This window comes from Narcine bancroftii, chromosome 12 (genome assembly GCF_036971445.1).
Source record: "Narcine bancroftii isolate sNarBan1 chromosome 12, sNarBan1.hap1, whole genome shotgun sequence".
NCBI lineage: Eukaryota > Metazoa > Chordata > Chondrichthyes > Torpediniformes > Narcinidae > Narcine > Narcine bancroftii.
In genome coordinates, this window is record NC_091480.1 from 61,553,850 (window position 1) to 61,573,306 (window position 19,457).

Below are 19,457 nucleotides of genomic sequence, written 5' to 3' on the forward strand. Positions count from 1 at the left end.
CAGGCAGGCTGGAAAGTCCAGTCCTGCAAGGTGTGCACCAATGGATGGGTTAGAACCCAACCTTAATTGGCAGCTGGTGTGTCCTCCGACTAGGTAGGGGGCAGGGCTGTCACGTGACAGCCACAACCCTTCCCCATACAGACCTCCACCGTGCTCTCGTGCTCCCCTTGCTGTGTGCTTATGACCTTCCTTTTCACTCTCTCTGTGAGTTTCTCTCACTTTACATGGCTATGTGAGTGTTCAAATTGCCGGAGAACCCTTCTCACTGACACACAAAGTCGGGTTGTCTTTGTGATCTCTTGAAGGATGCAGTGACTGTGGCTGACGTTGTCATTTGGGGAACACTCCACCCTCTCCTGCAGAATGATGTCAACTTTCAAGGTATCGCGTCAGAGATGCTTCCTTCAACTACTGCCGCGGTTGTAAGTGCAGCTTCCCACTAGAGGACCTGATCCCTCCACCCCCTCAGATACATTCACCCTGAGAAACAACCCTTTCTCCTGGTCCCTGAGGCCCTATCAGAGAGTTCAACAGCATGGAACCTGGCCCTAATTGGCTGGGAGTGCGGAGGGGACAGTGTCGGGTCAGTTTCTGAGTGAGGGGGCAGTGTCGGGTCAGTTTAGTGAGGGGGCAGTGTCGGGTCAGTTTCTGAGTGAGGGGGCAGTGTCGGGTCAGTTTCTGAGTGAGGGTGCAGTGTCAGATATTTTCCAAGGTAAAGGGCAGTCTGGTCATATTTTCTGAGGGAGGGAGCAGAGTCTACGTCCCCCTGCACTCCTGGGCACTTGAGTTTTAAACCATGATTCAACCAGTCAGTATGTTCCATGGCTGCCTGGAGAAGTTAAACCATGTGCTGAAGACCCTGAGAAAGTCGTGGCGTTGTGCCTTCCTCACGGATACTTCGATGTGCTGGCTCCAGGAGAGAGCTTCTGATATGTGGACTCTGGAACTTGAGGGAGGGGACATCCCTCTCCACCTCCCTCCTGTCATTTCATGGACATTTGTGCCAGTACATGATGAAAGGTTGTGAGGGATGTGGGCTGGGCTGAGCGTTTTTCCGCGTCAACCTGTCCCATGGAGGGAACAAATTAATTTGATTTCCTACCCTGTCTGCCATTATAAACTTGCTGTCCTTTCACTGCAGGTGGATTTGTGTCTCTGTGGGAGTGGTTCCAGCGTATGAGTTGCATGGGAGCCTGCGTTGCCGCTGTGGACGCAGTGCTCCAGGGGAAAGGCGTGCAGGTCTTCAAAGGCTACCTGCAGAAACAGTCACCTCCTCCGTCGGCTGACCAGCTCACTGCTAATGGAACACAGGTACGGCTGTGATAGAGGGGAACTCCTCATTCACCTCCCAGTCCCTTGCAGGTGGGGCACCAGTTACAGATGGTGCCTCAGCTCCTTGGCGATCCCTACCTCTGTCTCTGTGTTTGTCTGCACGTTTCTGTCTGTGTGTCTAAGCACGTCTGCCTGTGTATGTGTGTGAAGTGTTAGTGTGCCCCAGCCTGCTTTACCTCCAACGGCTATGGCCCCATACTCCAACCACTGAAGGCAGACGCTGCTCTCTGAAGCTGTGGTTCCTGCACCTGTGTCCTCAGGGTGGGGCAGGCCTGGATCGCAGGGTCACGGAGGAGGATGAACGGAAGGCAGAGGAAGCCTGGTGCAGTGGACTGGCAGCTCTCCCCAAACCCCGGGATGTACAGCAGCCGATGTGAGTATCCTCATCCCTCGGGAGTCGTCATGTTCCCCTATATCCCAATTCATATGCGACTGCCCTCCCTCTCCCTCCCCTCCCCCCCACATTGAGCTCTGGACCTCCCTGCCTACGCCTCCCCCCCACCCCCTCTCCAGCTGCCCTACCCTGAGCTCTGAACATCCCTCCCTGCCCCTCTGTAGTGAACAAAGATTCACTAGAAGTGTGCTGTACTGACGACTGGTCCTGCCTCCTGTCTCCTCCCCCCCAAGGGCCTGTATATAACCCTGATTTCCCGCCTAAACCCTGAACCCCTCTGAAGCCTGTTTGTGAACTCTACCAGTTGTAAGTTAATAAAAGCGTTAGTTCTCCCTCCAGTTGAGTGATAAAAATCTACGCTACACCACCAACCCCCGCTCTGATTATCCCTCCTCTCCCCACAAGTCCCCCCTGCCCCCCATCCCTGAGCCTGGATCTCCCTGTCTACACTCCTCCCCGCCCCTCCCAACTGCTTGAGCTCTGAACCTCCCTCCCTGCCCCCCACACCACCAACCTTGAGCTCTGATCCCCCCTCTCCCCACTGGATCCCCTCACCTCCGTATCCTCCCTCTCCCCCACCTCGCTATCCTCACTCTCGTTGATGTTCCCACAGCCCCTCCCCATCCTTCTACCCCCTCTCTTCCACTTCCCTCTCCCATACGTCCTTCTCACAGCACCCTTTACCCCTCCAAAACTCACTTGCAGATGCCACTCAGGTGGGTGAATTTGTGGACACTTGTGGAGCAGGCTCTGTGGTTAGTAAGGGATTACTTCAGCTGGTATGTGAGTTGGGGGGGGAAATGGTTGAGAACCACTGTAGAGGGTAGGCAAAGGATACACCAGGATGCAGATCGGTCACAGATGTGGGCAGAGAAATGGCCAATGGAATTTAATTCGGACAAGTGCACCTTGGTCAGATACAAGGCGAATGTTTTCAGGGAATGGGAAGACTCAGCTGAAATGAGTGGTCACTGGCTAAAAAGGAAGGATGTTATCTGGGCTTCAAATGACCGCTAGGAGACCCTGGGACACACACCCAGGTCTGATCAGCCTGCCGTGGCAGAGGGTCTCTTGTGTTAAAAAGGCCAAAACACCTAAGGATATCAGGGAATACAGCTGAAGGTGTGTCTGATACCAGATAGTATTCCCTAGTCATCCTCCATCTGACCCTACTAACTCGATGAGGGGGGATATCAATCAAACCAATACTGAAATGTCAGGGATTGTAACACGTAGTCCTATATATCAACCTGAATTAACAGCATTGATGTGCGGAGGGATCTGAGGGTCCAGGCCCATTGCTCCCTGACGGTGGTCACACAAGGAGGTGGGGTGATAAAGAGGGGGAGTGGGACGCTGGGCTTCACGGGGCAGGGCCCTGAGTAGAAAAGCAAGGAGGTTACGTTGCAGCGAGATAAAACTTTGGAACACTCTGTACAGTTCTGGTTGCCCCATCAGGACGTGGAGGCTTTGGAAACGGGACAGGAGAGGTTCCCCAGGATGTGGCCTGGATTGGAGGGGATGGGTCACGGGGAGAGGTGGGACAAACCTGGGTTGGTTTTTCTTGGGCATCAGAGGCTGAGGGGAGACCTGATGGAGGTTTGTAAAATGATGAGGGGCAGTAATAGGGTGGGCAGTCCAAATGGTTTCTGAGTTTGACTTGGGTTTTGTGGTCAGCACAGACACGTGGGCTAAAGGGCTGCCCTGTTCTCTGTTGTTAGTGTTATCCTTTTTCTGAGCTCCTCTGTGTATTCACAGATTACCCCAGAAGAATGAGAGGAATCTCCTCATCACCAGTGCCTTGCCATATGTGAACAACGTCCCCCACCTGGGCAACATTATTGGCTGTGTGCTGAGTGCCGATGTCTTTGCCAGGTAGGGTAAGGGAGGGGCGAGTCGGTAACCTGCCCCAAACTGCCTCGATCAGGGGCCCGGGAGCTGTCCACGCTGCTTAGCTGGGGGTGGGTTAGGATGAAGGAGATTAGGAGAGAGGCATGAATAACCTTCTGTTCCAGTGCAATAGGCCAGAGAGTGGCTGAATGGCCTCCTGTCACAGGGTAACAGGCTGGAGAGAAGCTGAATGGCCTCCTGTCTTGTAATAGGCTGAATGTTCCCTGACCCTGTGTAACAGATAGGAAAGTACTTAATATTTCCTGTCTTGGGGTAACGGGCTAGGGAGGGGCTGAACGGCTGTCTCTCCTGGTGTAACAGGCTGGAGAGGGCCTGAACGGCCTCCTGTCCCAGGGAAACAGGCTGGAAAGGGGCTGTCCATGTGTGAACACCATTCAGCCGGGTCAGTGAAGGATATCTCTCACCCCACCCTTGCAGGTACAGCCGCCTACGTGGGTGGAACACCCTGTACATCTGTGGGACGGACGAGTACGGCACGGCCACAGAGACCAAGGCTCTGGAGGAAGGTTTATCTCCCCGCCAGATCTGTGACAAATACAACGCTATTCACGCCCGTATCTACCGCTGGTTTAATATCTCATTCGACTACTTTGGGCGGACCAGCACACAGCACCAGACTCGGTATGGTACGGGACTTGTTCAGAGTCAGAGCACAATGTCAGGTGGGGGGGTGGCAGGGAAGGACATCAGCGGGGGTGTGGCGGGGGGAAGGACATCAGTCGGGGGTCCAGACGATTCTCGTCTGTGGACGGGTCAGCAGTACAGCCATACACTGGTCCCACCCCCAACAGACTCCCACAGGACACGGGTTTCCCCACCCACCTCCCCCACAGGACACCTGTCATTACCACGCACAGCAGGAGGGAGAGGGGAGGGTCGGGGGGGGGAGGCGAGAAAGCAGTGGAGCCCTGCCCCTTACCAATGTCCTCCTTGTAGCATTGCCCAGGACATCTTCAGCCGCTTGCAGGAGAGAGGGTTCCTGACCAGTCAGACGGTGGACCAGTTGTGCTGTGAGAAGTGCCAGCGTTTCCTGGCGGACCGATTCGTTGAGGGGATTTGCCCCTTCTGTAGCTACCAGGAGGCTCGAGGGGACCAGTGTGACCTCTGTGGCAAACTCATCAACGCTGTCGACCTCAAGGTGGGCCACTGATCCCTCATTAGCGTTTTATCACATGCTTCTCAGTTGTTTGTGTATATGTGCCAGCATGACGTTCAACGTGCAAGAGTTACACTGTGGGAACAAGCACTTCAGCCCAGCTCGTCCATGTCGACCAACCTAGTCCCATTGCCTGTATTTGGCCTGTCTCTGAACATTTCCTGTCCACACACCTGTCTCAATGTCTTTTAAATGGTGTAGTAATTCCCACCTCTACCATTTGGATAAGGTGGGTGGTCACAGTCTTTTCCCCAGGGTCAGGGAGTGTAAAACTAGAGGGACAGGTTTAAGGGTAGAGGGGAGAGATTTAAAGGGGACCTGAGAGGCACCTTCTTCACATAGAGGGTAGTGGGTGTGTGGAACGAGCTGGAAGTGGTGGAGAAGGGGACAATTACACCGTTGAACAGACATTTGGACAGGTCCGTGAATGGGGAAGGTTCAGAAGGAGATGGGCCAAACGCAGGAAAAGGGGTCCAGCTCAGGTAGGGGACTGGGTCAGCAGGTAGGCGATGGGCTGAAAGACCTGTGGTGTGCAGGATGACAATGACACTACACCAGTGCAACACGCAGAGAGGCCATCCCTTGCTCACAACGTGCCCAAAAAGCCATCATTGCGGGCATGTGACAGACATTGGAACCATAACTAACCCATCTGATTTGTGATTGTTACAGGATCCTCGGTGTAAGATATGCATTAACACACCTGTCATCAAAAGCTCAAACCACTTGTTTTTGGAATTGCCCAAGGTAAATACGGTGAAAGTTTATTCTATGCACAGTACCATCCGAGATGCACTGACATTCTTGCTTGCTGCAACTGTGCAGGAACGTAGAACGCTCCAGCAAGCAGTAATTACAATTAAATGACCACACGTGGGGGGGGGGGGGGGGGTGGGGGGGGCGGGAGTAAATATAAAAGGGGAGATGAATACTCACATTGGCACACAGATGTTTTTGTAGTCACAGAGTAGTTTACTGTCAGGGTGAGGTCGTATGGGGAGGTGAAAGAACATGAAAACTGGGTTAAAACAGTTCTGGAACCTGGAGGTCGGTGCCTGTGATAGACTCGGTGAGGTTCCTGCAACTTCTGCGTTTCTGGGCACTCGCATTGCCAATCCAGGCCATGATGCAGCCAACTGGACACTTTTCCTCTGCACACCTCGACAGGGTGTTCAATATGTTACATCTCCTTAGACCTGTGAAAACGATGAGGCTTTGGTGTGCCTCCTTCACGGTTGTCTTGATGTGCTGGCTTCAGGACAGGTCCTCTTCTCCAGCTCCCTTCCTCAGTCAGCACACCAAACAGGCTTGTTAGTCTTCCAGGATTCTGGTGGGGCGTGCAGAGTAAATGGCAGGGATCCAAGGAGCATTGATGGACAGAGGAGCAAGTCCATGACTCCCTACTGGGTAGGGTGGCAGAGAAGGCATTTGGCTGGATTGTGTCAATAGACTGAGGCACCGAATATAGGAGTTGGGCATCATGTTATAGCTGGTCAAAATATTGATGAGACAACACGTGGAGTATTGTGTGCAGTTAAGGGTATGGAAGGCAGAGCGAGTGAAGAGGAGACTCAACAGGATGTTGCCTGGAATGGTGGGTGTGGTTACAAGGAGAGATTGGACAAGCTGTGGAACAGAGGAGGCTGAAGGGGAACTTCAGAGAGGCACAAACAGGAGAGGGAGACACTCTTTCTCAGAGCACAGGAATTGAACTAGGGGTACATGATTAAGGGAAAGGGAGAAATTTAAAGGAGATCTAGGTTCGGATGATGACAATCTTGAAAAGACATTTGGATAGGACAGGAGAGATGGAAAATTCCCCAAGCTCCACTGAGCTAGCTGATAAACTTGGCTCAACTCATACCTGTATTTCCCAGGACAGATCAGCAGTGCAGAGGGAGAGGCAGGAGAGAGCTTCAAGTTTTCAAGGGGTGAATATCATGAACAATCTGTCCCAGTCCAACCACATTGACTTAATGACCCAGAAAGCACCTAGACTTCCTCAGAAACTGGACGAAATTTGGTGTGTCCCCCAACAACTCTGACAGGTGCCCCATTGAAGGTATTCTGTCAGGGTGTGGGACGGGAACTGCTCCGCACAAGTCAGCAAGGAACTGCACAGGGTTGTGAATGTGCCTCAGATTATCACACCCCTCTCCCCTCAATCGACCCCGTCTACACCTCATCACACCCCCTCCCCTCCATCGACCCCGTCTACACCTCATCACACCCTCTCCCCTCCACCGACCCCGTCTACACCTCATCACACCCCCTCCCCTCCATCGACCCCGTCGACACCTCATCACTCCCCCTCCCATCCACCGACCCCGTCTACATCTCATCACTCCCCCTCCTGTCCATCGACTCCGTCTACATCTCATCACTCCCCCTCCTGTCCATCGACTCCGTCTACATCTCATCACTCCCCCTCCTGTCCATCGACTCCGTCTACATCTCATCGCTCCCCCTCCTGTCCATCGACTCCGTCTACATCTCATCACACCCCCTACCAACGGGAGAAGATACTGGAGCGAGAAAACATGAACCTCCAGAACCAAGATTGTTTTTATCCTGCTGCAATCAGACTCTTAAACAATTCAACGTTTCGACCCTGTCATCCCACCCCACCCACTGGGTGCAGTTCAATTTGCAGATGTTTGTTGTTGAAACAGCTGGAAGAGCGGCTGGAGCAGTGGCTGGAAAAGTCGGTGAGCACTGGGGACTGGACACCCAACGCTCGCTTCATTGCTCGCTCTTGGATCCGCGATGGAATTAAACCTCGTTGCATCACCCGCGACCTGAAATGGGGCACTCCTGTTCCCCTGCAGGGTTTCACAGACAAGGTAAGGTGCCAGGGCTGGGGTTTTGTGAGTGTTTCCCCTCCTTCCTTCCCCCCCCCCCCCCCCCCCCCACCTCCTCACCGTCCCATCACACACCACTCCCAGGGTCAGACACAGAGTGAAGCTCTCTCCACACTGTCCCATCATACATTCCCGGGGTCAGACACAGAGTGACACTCCCTCCACACTGTCCCATCACACACTCCCACGGTCAGACACATAGTGAAGCTCCCTCCACACCGTCCCATCACACACTCCCAGGGTCAGACACAGAGTGAAGCTCTCTCCACACTGTCCCATCATACATTCCCAGGGTCAGACACAGAGTGACACTCCCTCCACACTGTCCCATCACACACTCCCACGGTCAGACACAGAGTGAAGCTCCCTCCACACTGTCCCATCACACACTCCCAAGGTCAGACACAGAGTGAAGCTCCCTCCACACCATCCTGTCAGACACCAGTCTCCCTCTGACTGTGCACCATTTGTCCCCAGGTGTTCTATGTGTGGTTCGATGCTCCTATTGGTTACATCTCCATCACGGCTAATTACACCGAGCATTGGGAGAAGTGGTGGAAGAACCCAGAGGAGGTAAGATGTTTGGGGAGCGGGTATGGAAGGAGCCAGGGTCGTGGGGGAGATCGCTGATCTCTCCTGTGTCTTTAGAATTGGAGAATTTAATAGCATGGAAACAAGCCAAATGGCTGGCTCAACTCCTGCTGTCTACTTGTTGTGTCCCCTCCCTCTGTTGCAAATCTGGACCACAGTTATCTGATATGCTGATCGGTGGGAGATCTGAATGTGGTCTCTCTGTCCCTCGATACAGGTGGAGCTCTACAATTTCATGGCAAAAGATAACGTCCCATTTCACAGTGTTGTGTTCCCCTGCTCACTGCTGGGGGCTGAGGATAATTACACCCTTGTCAACAGCCTCATTGCCACAGGTTGGTGAGTGTGTGGTATGTCTGTGGTTGGGTGTTATTGCTGCATTTGTATGTGTCTGCTCGAGTATTTCTGTGTCTCCCCCATGGTCCCCCCCTCAGCCACTGCGCACCCCTGTCTCCCTCCTCCCCCCTCATATGGCTCTTTGCTGCCTACAGAGTATCTGAACTATGAGGACGGCAAGTTCTCCAAGAGCCGGGGAGTGGGAGTGTTTGGCGACATGGCCCAAGAGACGGGCATTGCTGCCGACATCTGGCGCTTTTACTTGCTGTACATCCGTCCAGAGGGACAGGATAGCTTCTTCTCCTGGACCGACTTCATGTTGAAAAACAACTCTGAGCTTCTAAACAACCTGGGCAACTTTATCAACAGGTACAGTGGGGAGGGGGAGGGGATGGATGTGGGGGGAGGAGAGGGGGAGTTGTGGTAGGGGTGGGTAAGAAGCAGTGAGATGGGAGAAAAGGTTGGGAAGGTGGGGTGGATGAGGGAGGAGAGGTTTTGTGGGCAGGGAAGTGAGAGATGGTCGAGAAGGTGGGAAGAGGCGGCATGGAGGAGCGATGGAGTGGGTGGAGGCATTGAGTAGGCAAGGGTGGTGATGGGGAGGGCAGATGGGTGGGGGATAGGGTAGAAATGTGTGGGGGTGGGCGGAGATGGGATGGGTGGGGGAGGAGGGAGGAGCGATGGGAGGAGGATTTCTGTGCTGCTCCAAGGAGTGGTTTGACTGGGCTACTCTGGCTGTTTGTGTGTCTGCGACAGGGCTGGGGTGTTCGTGGTGAAGTTTTTTGAAGGCTGTGTGCCAGCAATGGAGCTTAACCAGGAGGACAAGAGGCTGCTGGTTCAAGTGACATGGGAGCTGCAACAGTACAACCAGAATCTGCAGAGGGTTCGGTGAGTGCCAGGCAGCTGGAGCCTACACTGCCAATACAGTCCAGACCTCTCCGCTAACAATGCACCTGCTCGTCCCTTCCCACCACCAACACAGCCACTCACTCTCTACCCCAACACACCCCGTCCCTCCCTTTAAACCATTGTGCCCTGTCCCTCCCTCCCCTCTCCACCAACGTGCCCTGTCCCTCCCTCCCCTCTCCACCAACGTGCCCTGTCCCTCCCTCCCTGCCACCACGCCCTGTCCCTCCCCAATGCCAGGCACCTTGTTTAATGCTCCTCCTCTCCTCTGCTGCAGGATCCGTGATGCCCTGAGGTGCATCCTGAATATCTCCCGCAGTGGGAACCAGTACATACAGGTGAACGAGCCATGGCGACGAGTGCGAGGGAGTGATTCTGACAAGTGAGTTTGAATCAAAGATCACCCCCCACTCCGTGCTCCACCCTGCATCGCTTTCACCTTCCACAACCCATCGGTCCTTGCTGTGCAGAGTTCCCAGCACCTCTCAACTGCACCCCTGCCCTGATGCATTTTCCAATTTAAAGTTCGCTGTCATGCTGTGCCTTGGCCTCCGACCAGCAGGTGGAGATATGTGTGGCTCCGTGGCCATGGGGCGAATCTTCAGCCTGTGTGGAGGACCAGGGAGGAGGGAGTGAGTGCTGTGGGAGGGCGGCGAGGAGGGAAGGCTTTGTGGGTTTAACCTGATTCTCTCCTCCCACCTGTCCCTGTGAGCAGGAATCGAGCGGGCACGGTGACGGGCGTGGCAGTGAACCTGGCTTGCCTTCTTTCAGTCCTGCTGCAACCATACATGCCCAGCGTCAGTCAGACCATTCAGTCACAGCTACGTGCTCCCCAAACCTGCAATGTGCTGGTCGATCAGTTTGTCTGCTACCTTCCCATGGGGCACAAAATTGGGACGGTAAGATGCAATGCACGCAGATTCCCACCTCATTCACCCCGCCTCCGGTGGACCACCCCAACACACCTCCTACTCCTCTTCCCTTGCAGTTCCTTGGAATAGTCCCAACAGCTCCGGGCAGATGAGGAAGGTGTAAGGAGGGAGGGCCAGAGATCTGGGTGGGACAGCTGGAGGAGGGGAGGTGCAGGGTGAGCCAGAGCTTGGGGTGGGGCAGCTGGAGGAAGGGAGGTGCAGGGTGGGAGGGCCAGAGCTTTGGGTGGGGCAGCTGGAGGAGGAAAAAGGAGGGAGGTGGAAGGAGGAACTGATCAACAGTAGAGGGGGCTACAGAGAGAAAGGGTGTTTTGGTACCAGGGCTTCACAAATTCATGGAGGGGATTACAGAGACAGGGAGGGGTGTAGGGGACTGGAGGGGATTACAGAGACAGAGATGGGTGTGGGGACCGGAGGGGGTTACAGAGACAGGGAGGGGTGTAGGGGACTGGAGGGGGTTACAGAGACAGGGAGGGGTGTGGGGGACAGTGTGGGGGACAGAGGGGATTACAGAGACAGAGGGGTGTAGGTACCGGAGGGGATTACAGAGACAGGGAGGGGTGTAGGGGACTGGAGGGGATTACAGAGACAGAGATGGGTGTGGGGACCGGAGGGGGTTACAGAGACAGGGAGGGGTGTAGGGGACTGGAGGGGGTTACAGAGACAGGGAGGGGTGTGAGGGACAGTGTGGGGGACAGAGGGGATTACAGAGACAGAGGGGTGTAGGTACCGGAGGGGATTACAGAGACAGAGAGGGGTGTGGGAGACAGAGGGGATTACAGAGACTGAGTATGGTGTGTGGACCGGAGGGGGTTATGGAGAGAGGGAGAGGTGTAGGGGACTGGAGGGGGTTACAGAGACATAGAGGGGTGTGGGGACTGGAGGGGGTTACAGAGACAGGGAGGGGTGAAGGGGACAGGAGGGTGTTACAGAGACAGGGAGGGGTGTAGGGGACCAGAGGGGATGACAGAGACAGAGAGGGGTGTGGGGACTACAGGGGTGGGTGATGAGTACTGTCCTCTCCCCGCTCTCTCCCATATCTGTCCATGTGTCTGTCCCTGCTTGGTAATAGCTTGGATTTCTCGTCTCCTCCAGATAAGTCCTCTCTTCCAGAAACTGGAGAGTAGTCGCATTGAAGAACTGCGCAATAAATACAGTGGGCAGCAGGTGAGTGTCTGATTCCCCTTCCCCATCTCTGCAATCCCTCCCCCACCCCACTTCCAGTCCCCCACACCCCTCCCCATATTAGCAACCACCTCCTCCATTCCTACACACCTCCCTGTCTCTCTCACCCCCCCCCCCCCCCTCTGTCCCCCACACCCCACCCCATTTCAGCAACCCCCTCTCTGGTCCCTACACCTCGCCCTACATCTGTAACCCCAACTGTTCTCAACACCTCCCCCATATCTGTCACCTCCCCTGATCCCAACACCCTTCCCTGCATATGTCACCCTCTATGGTCCCCACACACCGAGTCTCTCTAATTCACTCTAGTCCTCACGCCTCCACCTCCCCCCCCCCCCCCACCAACCAGTTGTGATTGTTGATCCTCAACCACATAACCACATCCTGTGTCCACAGCACTGCTCTGACAAGCCCACAATCCCAAGCCCTGGTGTGAAACCAGGAATGCTGTCTGACCCCAGACATGTCACTGATGTTCCACAGCTCTCAGTAACAAAGCAGGTGAATATTCCTGTACAGTGGAGGAGGGTAAGGGGGACCTTATAGAGGTTTATAAAACCATGAGGGGCGCGGATAAGGGTCGGGGAGTCTCAAACTAGAGGACACAGGTTTAAGGGGAGAGATTTAAAGGGGACCTGAGGGGCACCTTCTTCACACAGAGGGTGGTGGGTGTGTGGAACGAGCTGAAAGTGGTGGAGGTAGGGACAATTACACCATTTTACAGAAATTTGGACAAGTCCGTGGATGGGAAAGGTTCATAGGGAGATGGGCCGGACGGAAAGGGGACCATCTCAGGTCAGGGACTGGGTCAGCAGGGAGGAGTTGGGCCGAAAGACCAGTTTCTGTGCTGTAGAACTGTGTGAGTGAATGGACCCAGGCTGGGGTGTGACCAGGAGGGGCAGAATGGAAGAGGGAGAGGGAGCAAAGCTGAGGGATAATGTGGAGGAACCTGCAGCTCAGTGAGGCACCCTTGGGTGTAACTTGCATTTCCTGTCTTCTGCAGCGTGTCTGCTTCACCTCACACAACAGCAGTGCGACGGAAGGAAGAAGCAGCTTGACGGTTCCAGTGTTGAGGGGGAGTGATATGGGTTTGGTGGGGTGGGTGATAAAAGTGCAGCGGGGAGGGATGGATGATATAGGTCCAGCGGGGAGGGGGAAGTGATATAGGTTCAGTTGGGGGGGGGGGGCGTGATACGAGTGCAGTGGGCAGGGGGGGTTGATACAGGTCAGGTGGGGGGAAAGAACACATGGCGGTCTGCATGTTATTAAACTCCCTGCCCCCCACTTCTCTAAACACCCACTCTTCCCCACCCCCCTCCCCCCACCCTGTTGCCCCAACTCCTTCTCCCTCTGCCCCCACAGGAGGAACCGGAGCTTGCTGTGTAGGTCACTGATCGGCAGAGAGGAGCCGACCACGTCACTGCTCAGGGACAAGCAATGCACTGGACCCTCGTTAACCTTTGGAGGGCAGTGATGTGAGAGGAAACTGGAGCACCCAGGGAGAAATACAAGTGGTCACAGGGAGAACTGCAAACTCCACACAGGCAGCGTTGCAGGTCAGGATGAAATGCTCCCCAACTCTGTAAACTGCCCTTTGCACATCGCTGTGTCAGGAACTCCTGCCTGACCCTTCCCAATGTGTTGATGATCCTTTCCAATTCCTTCACGATGAATGGTTTGTAATAATCAATAAAACCCTCAGATGAGAACAGTGTTTGAAACTGCAGCAACTATTTTAATATTTGAGTGAAAACGTTTCATTCTTTAAGCAGCAGTAACTGGATAACTTCCACTAACTCGTGATTCAGGAAAGTCTGCAGATGCTGTGGTTGTCATTTATATCACGCACATCCTGGAGAAACATGGCAGGTCCCATGGAGAAACATGGCAGGTCCCACAGTGTTCTTTACAGCCCAGATACATAGGCAATGTTTCGATCCCAAGCCCTTTGTCAAGGGATGAGTGAAAAGCAGATGAAACGGTGGGGTCAGGGGCAGGGGCAGGGGGAGGAGGTGCAGCACAAGGGTAGCAAGGAGTGCGGACGAGGAGCAGTGGGGGAGGCTGACAGAACTCCCTTCGAAGAGATCAGGAGAACCAGGATAGGCTTCCCTTGAAGAGACTTTGCAGTGCATCTACTGTGATACCTGGGAAGTGGTGTCACAGGTGGGTAAGGTTGGAAAGAGAACTTTGTCATATTGGTCTTTATAAAACAAAGTACCAAGTAAAGGAGTTCGGATGTTATGGTAAAGTTGTATGAAACATTGGTGAGGCCAGATTTGGAGTATTGTGTGCAGTTTTGGTCACTGAACTTCAGGACATATATCAATAAGATAGAAAGTGTGCAGAGAAGTTTTACTAGGATGTTGCCTGGACTTCAGGAACTGAGTTACAGGGAAAGATTAAGCAGGTTAGGACTTTATTCCCTGAAGCGTAGAGAATGAGGGGAGATTTGATCGAGGTATGTAAAATTATGAGGGAGATAGAATAAATTTAGGTGGGCTTTTTCCACTGAGGGTCAGTGAGATACAAACCAGAGGACGTGGGTTAAGGGTGAAAGGGGAAAAGTATAGGGGGAACTTCTTCACACAGAGAGTGGTGGGGGTGTGGAATGAGCTGAAGTGGTGAATGCGGGCTCAATTTTAACATGCAAGAAGAATTTGGACAGGAACATCGATGGGAGGGGTATTGACTGGGTGCAGGTCAGTGGGATGAAACAGAAAATTGGCACAGACTAGAAGGGCTGAAGGGTCTGTTTTGATGTTGCAGTGTTCTGTGGGTCGCTGGAACACCTGCTGCCCTTCCACCCCCACCATTTTATTTAGGCGCCTGCCTGCTTTCAGCTCATACCTGACGAAGGATTGAGGCCCGGAAAGTTTGCAATGGTTTCTCCAGCACATCTACATTGCAGGAAGTCAGTCAGATCAGGTGTCCACTCTGAAAAATAAAGAGGATGGCAACTCCAACTGCACTGGTGCTGGAGCGGGGACACGAGTACAGTCACGCCCAGTGGCCAACACCGTGCATTGAACAATGAGAAATGCCTGTGATGGATGGAGGTATCACAATCACTACAGTTACTGTTGCTGAGAATTAGTTGTGTCTGCGAAATAGTTGATTGAGTAATCATTTTATTAATAACTAGTTCACAATTAACGGATAACCACTGGTCGATGTGGTTCACAATGAATTTTACTGGTAAACAGAGTAAAGCACACACATTGAGCTCGAGTAGTGGACACTACTGGTACAATCGACTCGACCAGCGGGGAGCATGTTACTGGTACACTGGGCACTGGTGAGGAGCATTGTTGGGATGAGTTGAATCAGCTGCCACGGTTGCATTTTCTCCACACATTGGCAGCAGGGTTTACAATGTGGTTAACAATGTCAGTTTGAACTGTAGCGAATTATTGCAGTGGTCATCTGTCCAGTGGCCAGAGTCTGCCTGCAGGCTTTTTGCAGTATCGTGTGCACTTAATTAACGGAGGGATTAGACATCACCAGGAGTGACAGACCTTGAGCTGGGGTGAGATGCCAGTGTTGTGCCCCGTTCCAGGGACTGGAGACTGGCAGGCGATGTTCTGACTGCATCGCTCCCCAAGATGGGCCGGGAGCTCTGGCAGCGCTGATGGAGACTGAGGCTGGCTGGGCCTCACACTGGGCCGGCCTCCACTGACCATCTCAATCAAGAGCTTCCTCGTTTCCTGAACCTGTGCCTCCAGTTCGTTGACTTGGCCTCGCAGCCTCTCATTCTCGCTGGTCAGCAACTCCACCTCCTCCTCCTCTCTCTCCTTTTGCCGTCTCCTCTTCACCCCTCTCCCTGGGCACCACGAGATGGCCCCATAGGGAGGAAGCAAGGGCAAAGCAACGTTGTCTCGTTGTCTCTGGCCTCTCAGTGCTGGGGTCTCTCCGCAGAGTTCTAGCTGCAGCAGAACTGGATGCAAGGAAGATCATTCATCCCATCTCTCAGAGGGGGTTACAAAGGCAGGGAGGGGTGTAGGGGATGTGAGGTTACAGAGAAAGGGAAGGGATTATGGGGCTGTGGTGGATGTGTAGAGACGGAGCAGATTATAGGGCTTTGTGGGGTGTAGAGACAGGGAGGGGTATGGGGACCGGAGGGGGATACAGAGACAGGGAAGGGATTATGGGGCTGTGGGGGGTGTGTTGAGACAGGGAGGATATGGAGACAGGGAGGAGATTGTGGGGGTGTATAGACCCAGGGAGTGGATTATAGGGGGGTGCGGAGGTGGGGTGTAGGGACTGGGAGGGGTGTAGAGGACCAGAGGGGGCTTACAGGGAAAGGAGTAGAGGCTGGAGGGGTGACAGTGCAAGGGGAAGTGAAGGATAGACTTACTGCTGTTCTGTCTGGGGTGTTGGTGATATCTCTGATTTGTTCTTCTGTGCTCCTGGCTCCCTCTGGATGCAGGATATTCTGCAGGTTGTCAGTGAAACACAGTTCCAGCTCCCTGTCCACATCTGCACATATTTCAGTGGGGCTCCTTGCAGGAAAGGGACTCAACACAATGGAGTGCACTAATCCATGTCCACATCTTCAAGCAACAGTTGGTGGAGCTGGCTCTGTCCCTGGGCTGAGTCCACTGCTCCGGAGGGGAACAGAATGCTTTCGATATCTTCCAGCCACCTCTCCCAATCCGGGCACCAGGATGTTGTCTCCATCTTCTCCCCCCACAGCTCACTCTGCTGAAGAGGGTCACACACACAGACGGGCACCTTGCAGTGGCTCTGCAACATGGGACCTGGTCACTACGTAGGGACATACCATATGCTAGCTGCAAACACTATACATGACATCCTTGCGAATGAGGGGCAAGGTACAGGAATATGGGGTTGGGGGAGGGAAGGGCAACGTCAGGGGGAGGGGAGCCTGGTTGTTGTTCTGCTCAAGAACAGTTGGATCTGCACTCACCCAGGCACATGGGGAATGTTCCCTCACACCCCTGAACTGTGTTAATGTTGCGGATGTGGAGGGCATGGTCTCAGATGGTGGAGTGGAGTGGGGCGGGGGTGTAGGGGGGAGAGTGTTTGGGGAGGGGAGTGGGTGGGGGGTGAAGGGAAGGAGCCAATGAAGCAGCTGCCTTGAGATGCTGTCAAGCTCCTTGGAGTGGCTTACACTGCAATCACCACACGTAATCCTACCTCTTGTCACGTCATCACTGGTCTCGACACCTAGGGAAGAAGTAATTGAGTGGGTAACAGAGGCCTGCAGATGCTGGAAACTGGATTGACGAACAGTGTGCTGGAGGGATTCAGCAGGTGAGGCAGCAGGCCATGGGAAGGCCAAAGGCAGACAACATTTCGGGCTGAACCTTCACCAGGAAAGCAGTCTGAGGAAGGGTCCTGACCCGAAATATCAGCTGCCCCTTGCCTTCCCCTCACCTGCTGAATCCCTCCAGCATTTCAGTGGGGCTCCTTGCAGGAAAGGGACTCAACACAATGGAGTGCACTAATCCATGTCCCTCAACAATGTCTCCAGGGGCACCTGGTGGGATGGATCGCAGCATGGGACAGGAGTTGCTCCACCCCGGAGGGACCTAAGGTACAGGACTCAGCTTCCTCATGGTGCTGAGAAGTAGATCAGTATTTAGGGACGCTGGCTTCACCGTGCAGGGCCCTGAGTAGAAAAGCAAGGAGGTCATGTTACTGCGAGATAAAACTTTGCTTGGCCTGCACTTGGAACACTGTGTGCAGTTTTGGTCACCCCATCACAGGAAGGACGTGGAGGCTTTGGAAAGGGGACAGTTGAGGTTCCCCAAAATGTGACCTGGATTGGAGGGGATGGGTTACAGGGACAGGTGGGACAAACCTGGGTTGGTTTCTCTGGGGCATCAGAAGCTGAGGGGAGACCTGATTGATGTGTTTCAAGGGGGATGGTAGCGGGCTGGTGATGGAGACAGTTTTTTAAAAAAAAGTGATTGGTAGGTGCCTGGAAAGGCCTCATTCTGACCCGCTGTTAGATGCTGAAGAAGATCTGAATGGTCTCCTGTGCCTTTGTTACAGGCCAAAGAGGACCTAAGCGGCCTTCTATCCTGCTGTTACAGGCTGGGGAAGGGCTGAATGGCCTCCTGTCCCATTGTTACAGGCCAAAGAGGGCCTGAATGGCCTCCTGTCCCAATGTAACAGACTGGAGAGGGGCTGAATGGCCTCCTGTAACAGGCTGTAGAGGGGATGAATGGCCTCCTGTACCACTGATACAGGCAGGAGAGGGACTGAATGGTGTCCTGTCCCAGTGTTACAAGCCAGAGAGGGGCTGATAGGTCTCCTGTCCTGCTGTAACAGGCTGGAGAGGGGATGAATGGCCTCCTGTTCAGGTGTTACAGGCCGGAGAGGGGCTGAACAGCCTCTTGACCCGCTGCTACAAGCCGAAGATGGGCTGAATTACCTCCTTTCCTGCTGTAAGAGGCTGGAGAGGGGCTGAACACCCACTGTGTCTATCTGAACCCGACCCATCTCCCTCTAAACCTTTCCCATCCACAGATCTGTCCAAATGTCTGTTAAGCGTATCACCTCCACCATTTCCAGCTCGTTCTACACACACACCACCCTGTGTAAAGAAGGTGCCTCTCAGGTTCCCTTTAAACCTCTCCCTCTAATTTTAGACTCCCCAACCCTGGGGAAAAGACTGTGACCACCCACGTTATCCACGCCCCTCATGGTTTTATAAACCTCTATAAGGTCCCCCCTCAGCCTCCTCCACTCCAGGGAGAAAAGTCCCAGCCTCTCCTTGTAACTCCAGCCCCGGGAACATCCTGGTGAATCTTTCCTGCCCCCTTTCCAACTCATTGACATCCTTCCAACAGCTGGGTGCCCAGAATTGACCACAATACTCCAAGTGTGGTCTTCCCAACGTCCTGGACAGTTGTAACGGGACGTCCCTGCCCTGACCCATGGAGGCAAGGGTGTCAAATACCTCCTTCCCCACCCCACCCTGTCCACACTCTCAGGGACTGGGGTCCCTGTTCCCACAAACTCCCCCGGTCAGAGCCTTTGACAGGTGGACCTGTCAGCGACCACAGGGCTAAGTTTGAAGAGGGTAGGGGAGTTTAAGAGGGGATTATGAGGCATCGCGACTGGACAGGCACGCACACGGCGGGCCGAAGGGCCTACTCGTGCTGTACTGCTGGCTTTGGGAGAGAGAATGAAATTAGTTTCTTTCAAGAAGTAGCTTGAAAAGGTCCCGAACTCACTGCGGTTCCGCGGCGCTGACACGGGGCGCCCTGACGAGTGGCAACTTCGTGCTGCCCATCCTGAGTTCGCTGCTGCCGGAATGAGCCCCAAACCCGCGACCGGCCGCAAATTGACAGCCGCTCGGCCAATGGCGGTGGGACGTCGCCGTTGACTGGCAGGCGAGAAGGTTGGCCCAGGTTTCCAGCATGATGCAAGATGCGCTCCTTGAGCCCTTGGCCGCCCCGGCTCGGATCGGAATGGCGTGGATGCGCGGCAGTGAAATGATCCCGTCGTCTCGCACTCGGCTTCACCAATGCCTTTCTGTGCCGTTGAGAGCATTAATTTGTCACGGACAGGGCGAGGGTTCTGACTCGGTAGGCTACTGGAAGCGCACAAGTTACAGGGAAGGGGATAAAGGGCAAAACGACCATGGGGTGGGGGTTATGGAGGAGCCTGATATCTGTCTTTTAGCCTGGTGGATGTGAACTCACACCCCTGAGCCTTCGCCCCGACGGGTCGAGGGGGAATCCTGGGGGTGGGGGAAGGGGACTGTGAGGGGTGAGAAGGGGAAGGGGCTGTGAGGGGAAGGGGAATGTGAAGGGGACGGGGGTATGAGAGGGAGGGAGGAGGGGTGTGAGGGGGAGTGGGAGTAAGGGGAGGTGAGGGGGTGTGAT

General features: G+C 54.2%; 2 protein-coding genes across 4 annotated transcripts in view; one reads left to right on the plus strand and one right to left on the minus strand.

Annotated features, from left to right (window-relative positions):
* mars1 (methionyl-tRNA synthetase 1) overlaps nucleotides 1-13,307 on the plus strand; it is a 32,847-nt gene extending 19,540 nt beyond the window's left edge. For 2 of the 3 annotated variants that reach the window (XM_069906285.1, XM_069906287.1), the window contains 17 exons: nucleotides 306-381; nucleotides 1,142-1,311; nucleotides 1,593-1,705; nucleotides 3,485-3,601; nucleotides 4,055-4,258; nucleotides 4,574-4,775; nucleotides 5,466-5,540; nucleotides 7,466-7,636; nucleotides 8,132-8,227; nucleotides 8,463-8,580; nucleotides 8,737-8,950; nucleotides 9,335-9,466; nucleotides 9,762-9,866; nucleotides 10,200-10,383; nucleotides 11,509-11,580; nucleotides 11,995-12,099; nucleotides 12,961-13,307. In XM_069906285.1, the coding sequence (XP_069762386.1) occupies nucleotides 306-381; nucleotides 1,142-1,311; nucleotides 1,593-1,705; nucleotides 3,485-3,601; nucleotides 4,055-4,258; nucleotides 4,574-4,775; nucleotides 5,466-5,540; nucleotides 7,466-7,636; nucleotides 8,132-8,227; nucleotides 8,463-8,580; nucleotides 8,737-8,950; nucleotides 9,335-9,466; nucleotides 9,762-9,866; nucleotides 10,200-10,383; nucleotides 11,509-11,580; nucleotides 11,995-12,099; nucleotides 12,961-12,984 (2,178 nt within the window). In that variant the 3' untranslated portion in view covers nucleotides 12,985-13,307. The remainder of the gene's footprint in view (nucleotides 1-305; nucleotides 382-1,141; nucleotides 1,312-1,592; nucleotides 1,706-3,484; nucleotides 3,602-4,054; nucleotides 4,259-4,573; nucleotides 4,776-5,465; nucleotides 5,541-7,465; nucleotides 7,637-8,131; nucleotides 8,228-8,462; nucleotides 8,581-8,736; nucleotides 8,951-9,334; nucleotides 9,467-9,761; nucleotides 9,867-10,199; nucleotides 10,384-11,508; nucleotides 11,581-11,994; nucleotides 12,100-12,960) is intronic. The other variant, XM_069906286.1, reaches the window with a different exon arrangement.
* A 1,402-nt stretch (nucleotides 13,308-14,709) lies between these two features.
* ddit3 (DNA-damage-inducible transcript 3) lies at nucleotides 14,710-18,991 on the minus strand. Its single transcript, XM_069904934.1, has 4 exons — nucleotides 18,961-18,991; nucleotides 18,804-18,923; nucleotides 16,756-16,785; nucleotides 14,710-15,532 (listed from the first exon to the last, which is right to left on the minus strand). Exons 1-4 carry the CDS (start codon nucleotides 18,989-18,991, stop codon nucleotides 15,096-15,098), a joined length of 618 nt encoding a protein of 205 aa, XP_069761035.1. The 3' UTR covers nucleotides 14,710-15,095.
* Nucleotides 18,992-19,457: the final 466 nt, after the last annotated feature.

Bases quoted from the DNA above. Each gene is read 5' to 3' on its own strand.
- ddit3 (XM_069904934.1), bottom strand. From the start codon at position 18,991: ATGCTGGAAACCTGGGCCAACCTTCTCGCCT. The intron at 18,924-18,960 runs GCCAGTCAACGG...CCATTGGCCGAG, and splicing joins CTGGGCCAACCTTCTCGCCT to CGGCTGTCAATTTGCGGCCG. The intron at 16,786-18,803 runs GTGAGTTCGGGA...CTTCTTCCCTAG, and splicing joins GTCAGCGCCGCGGAACCGCA to GTGTCGAGACCAGTGATGAC.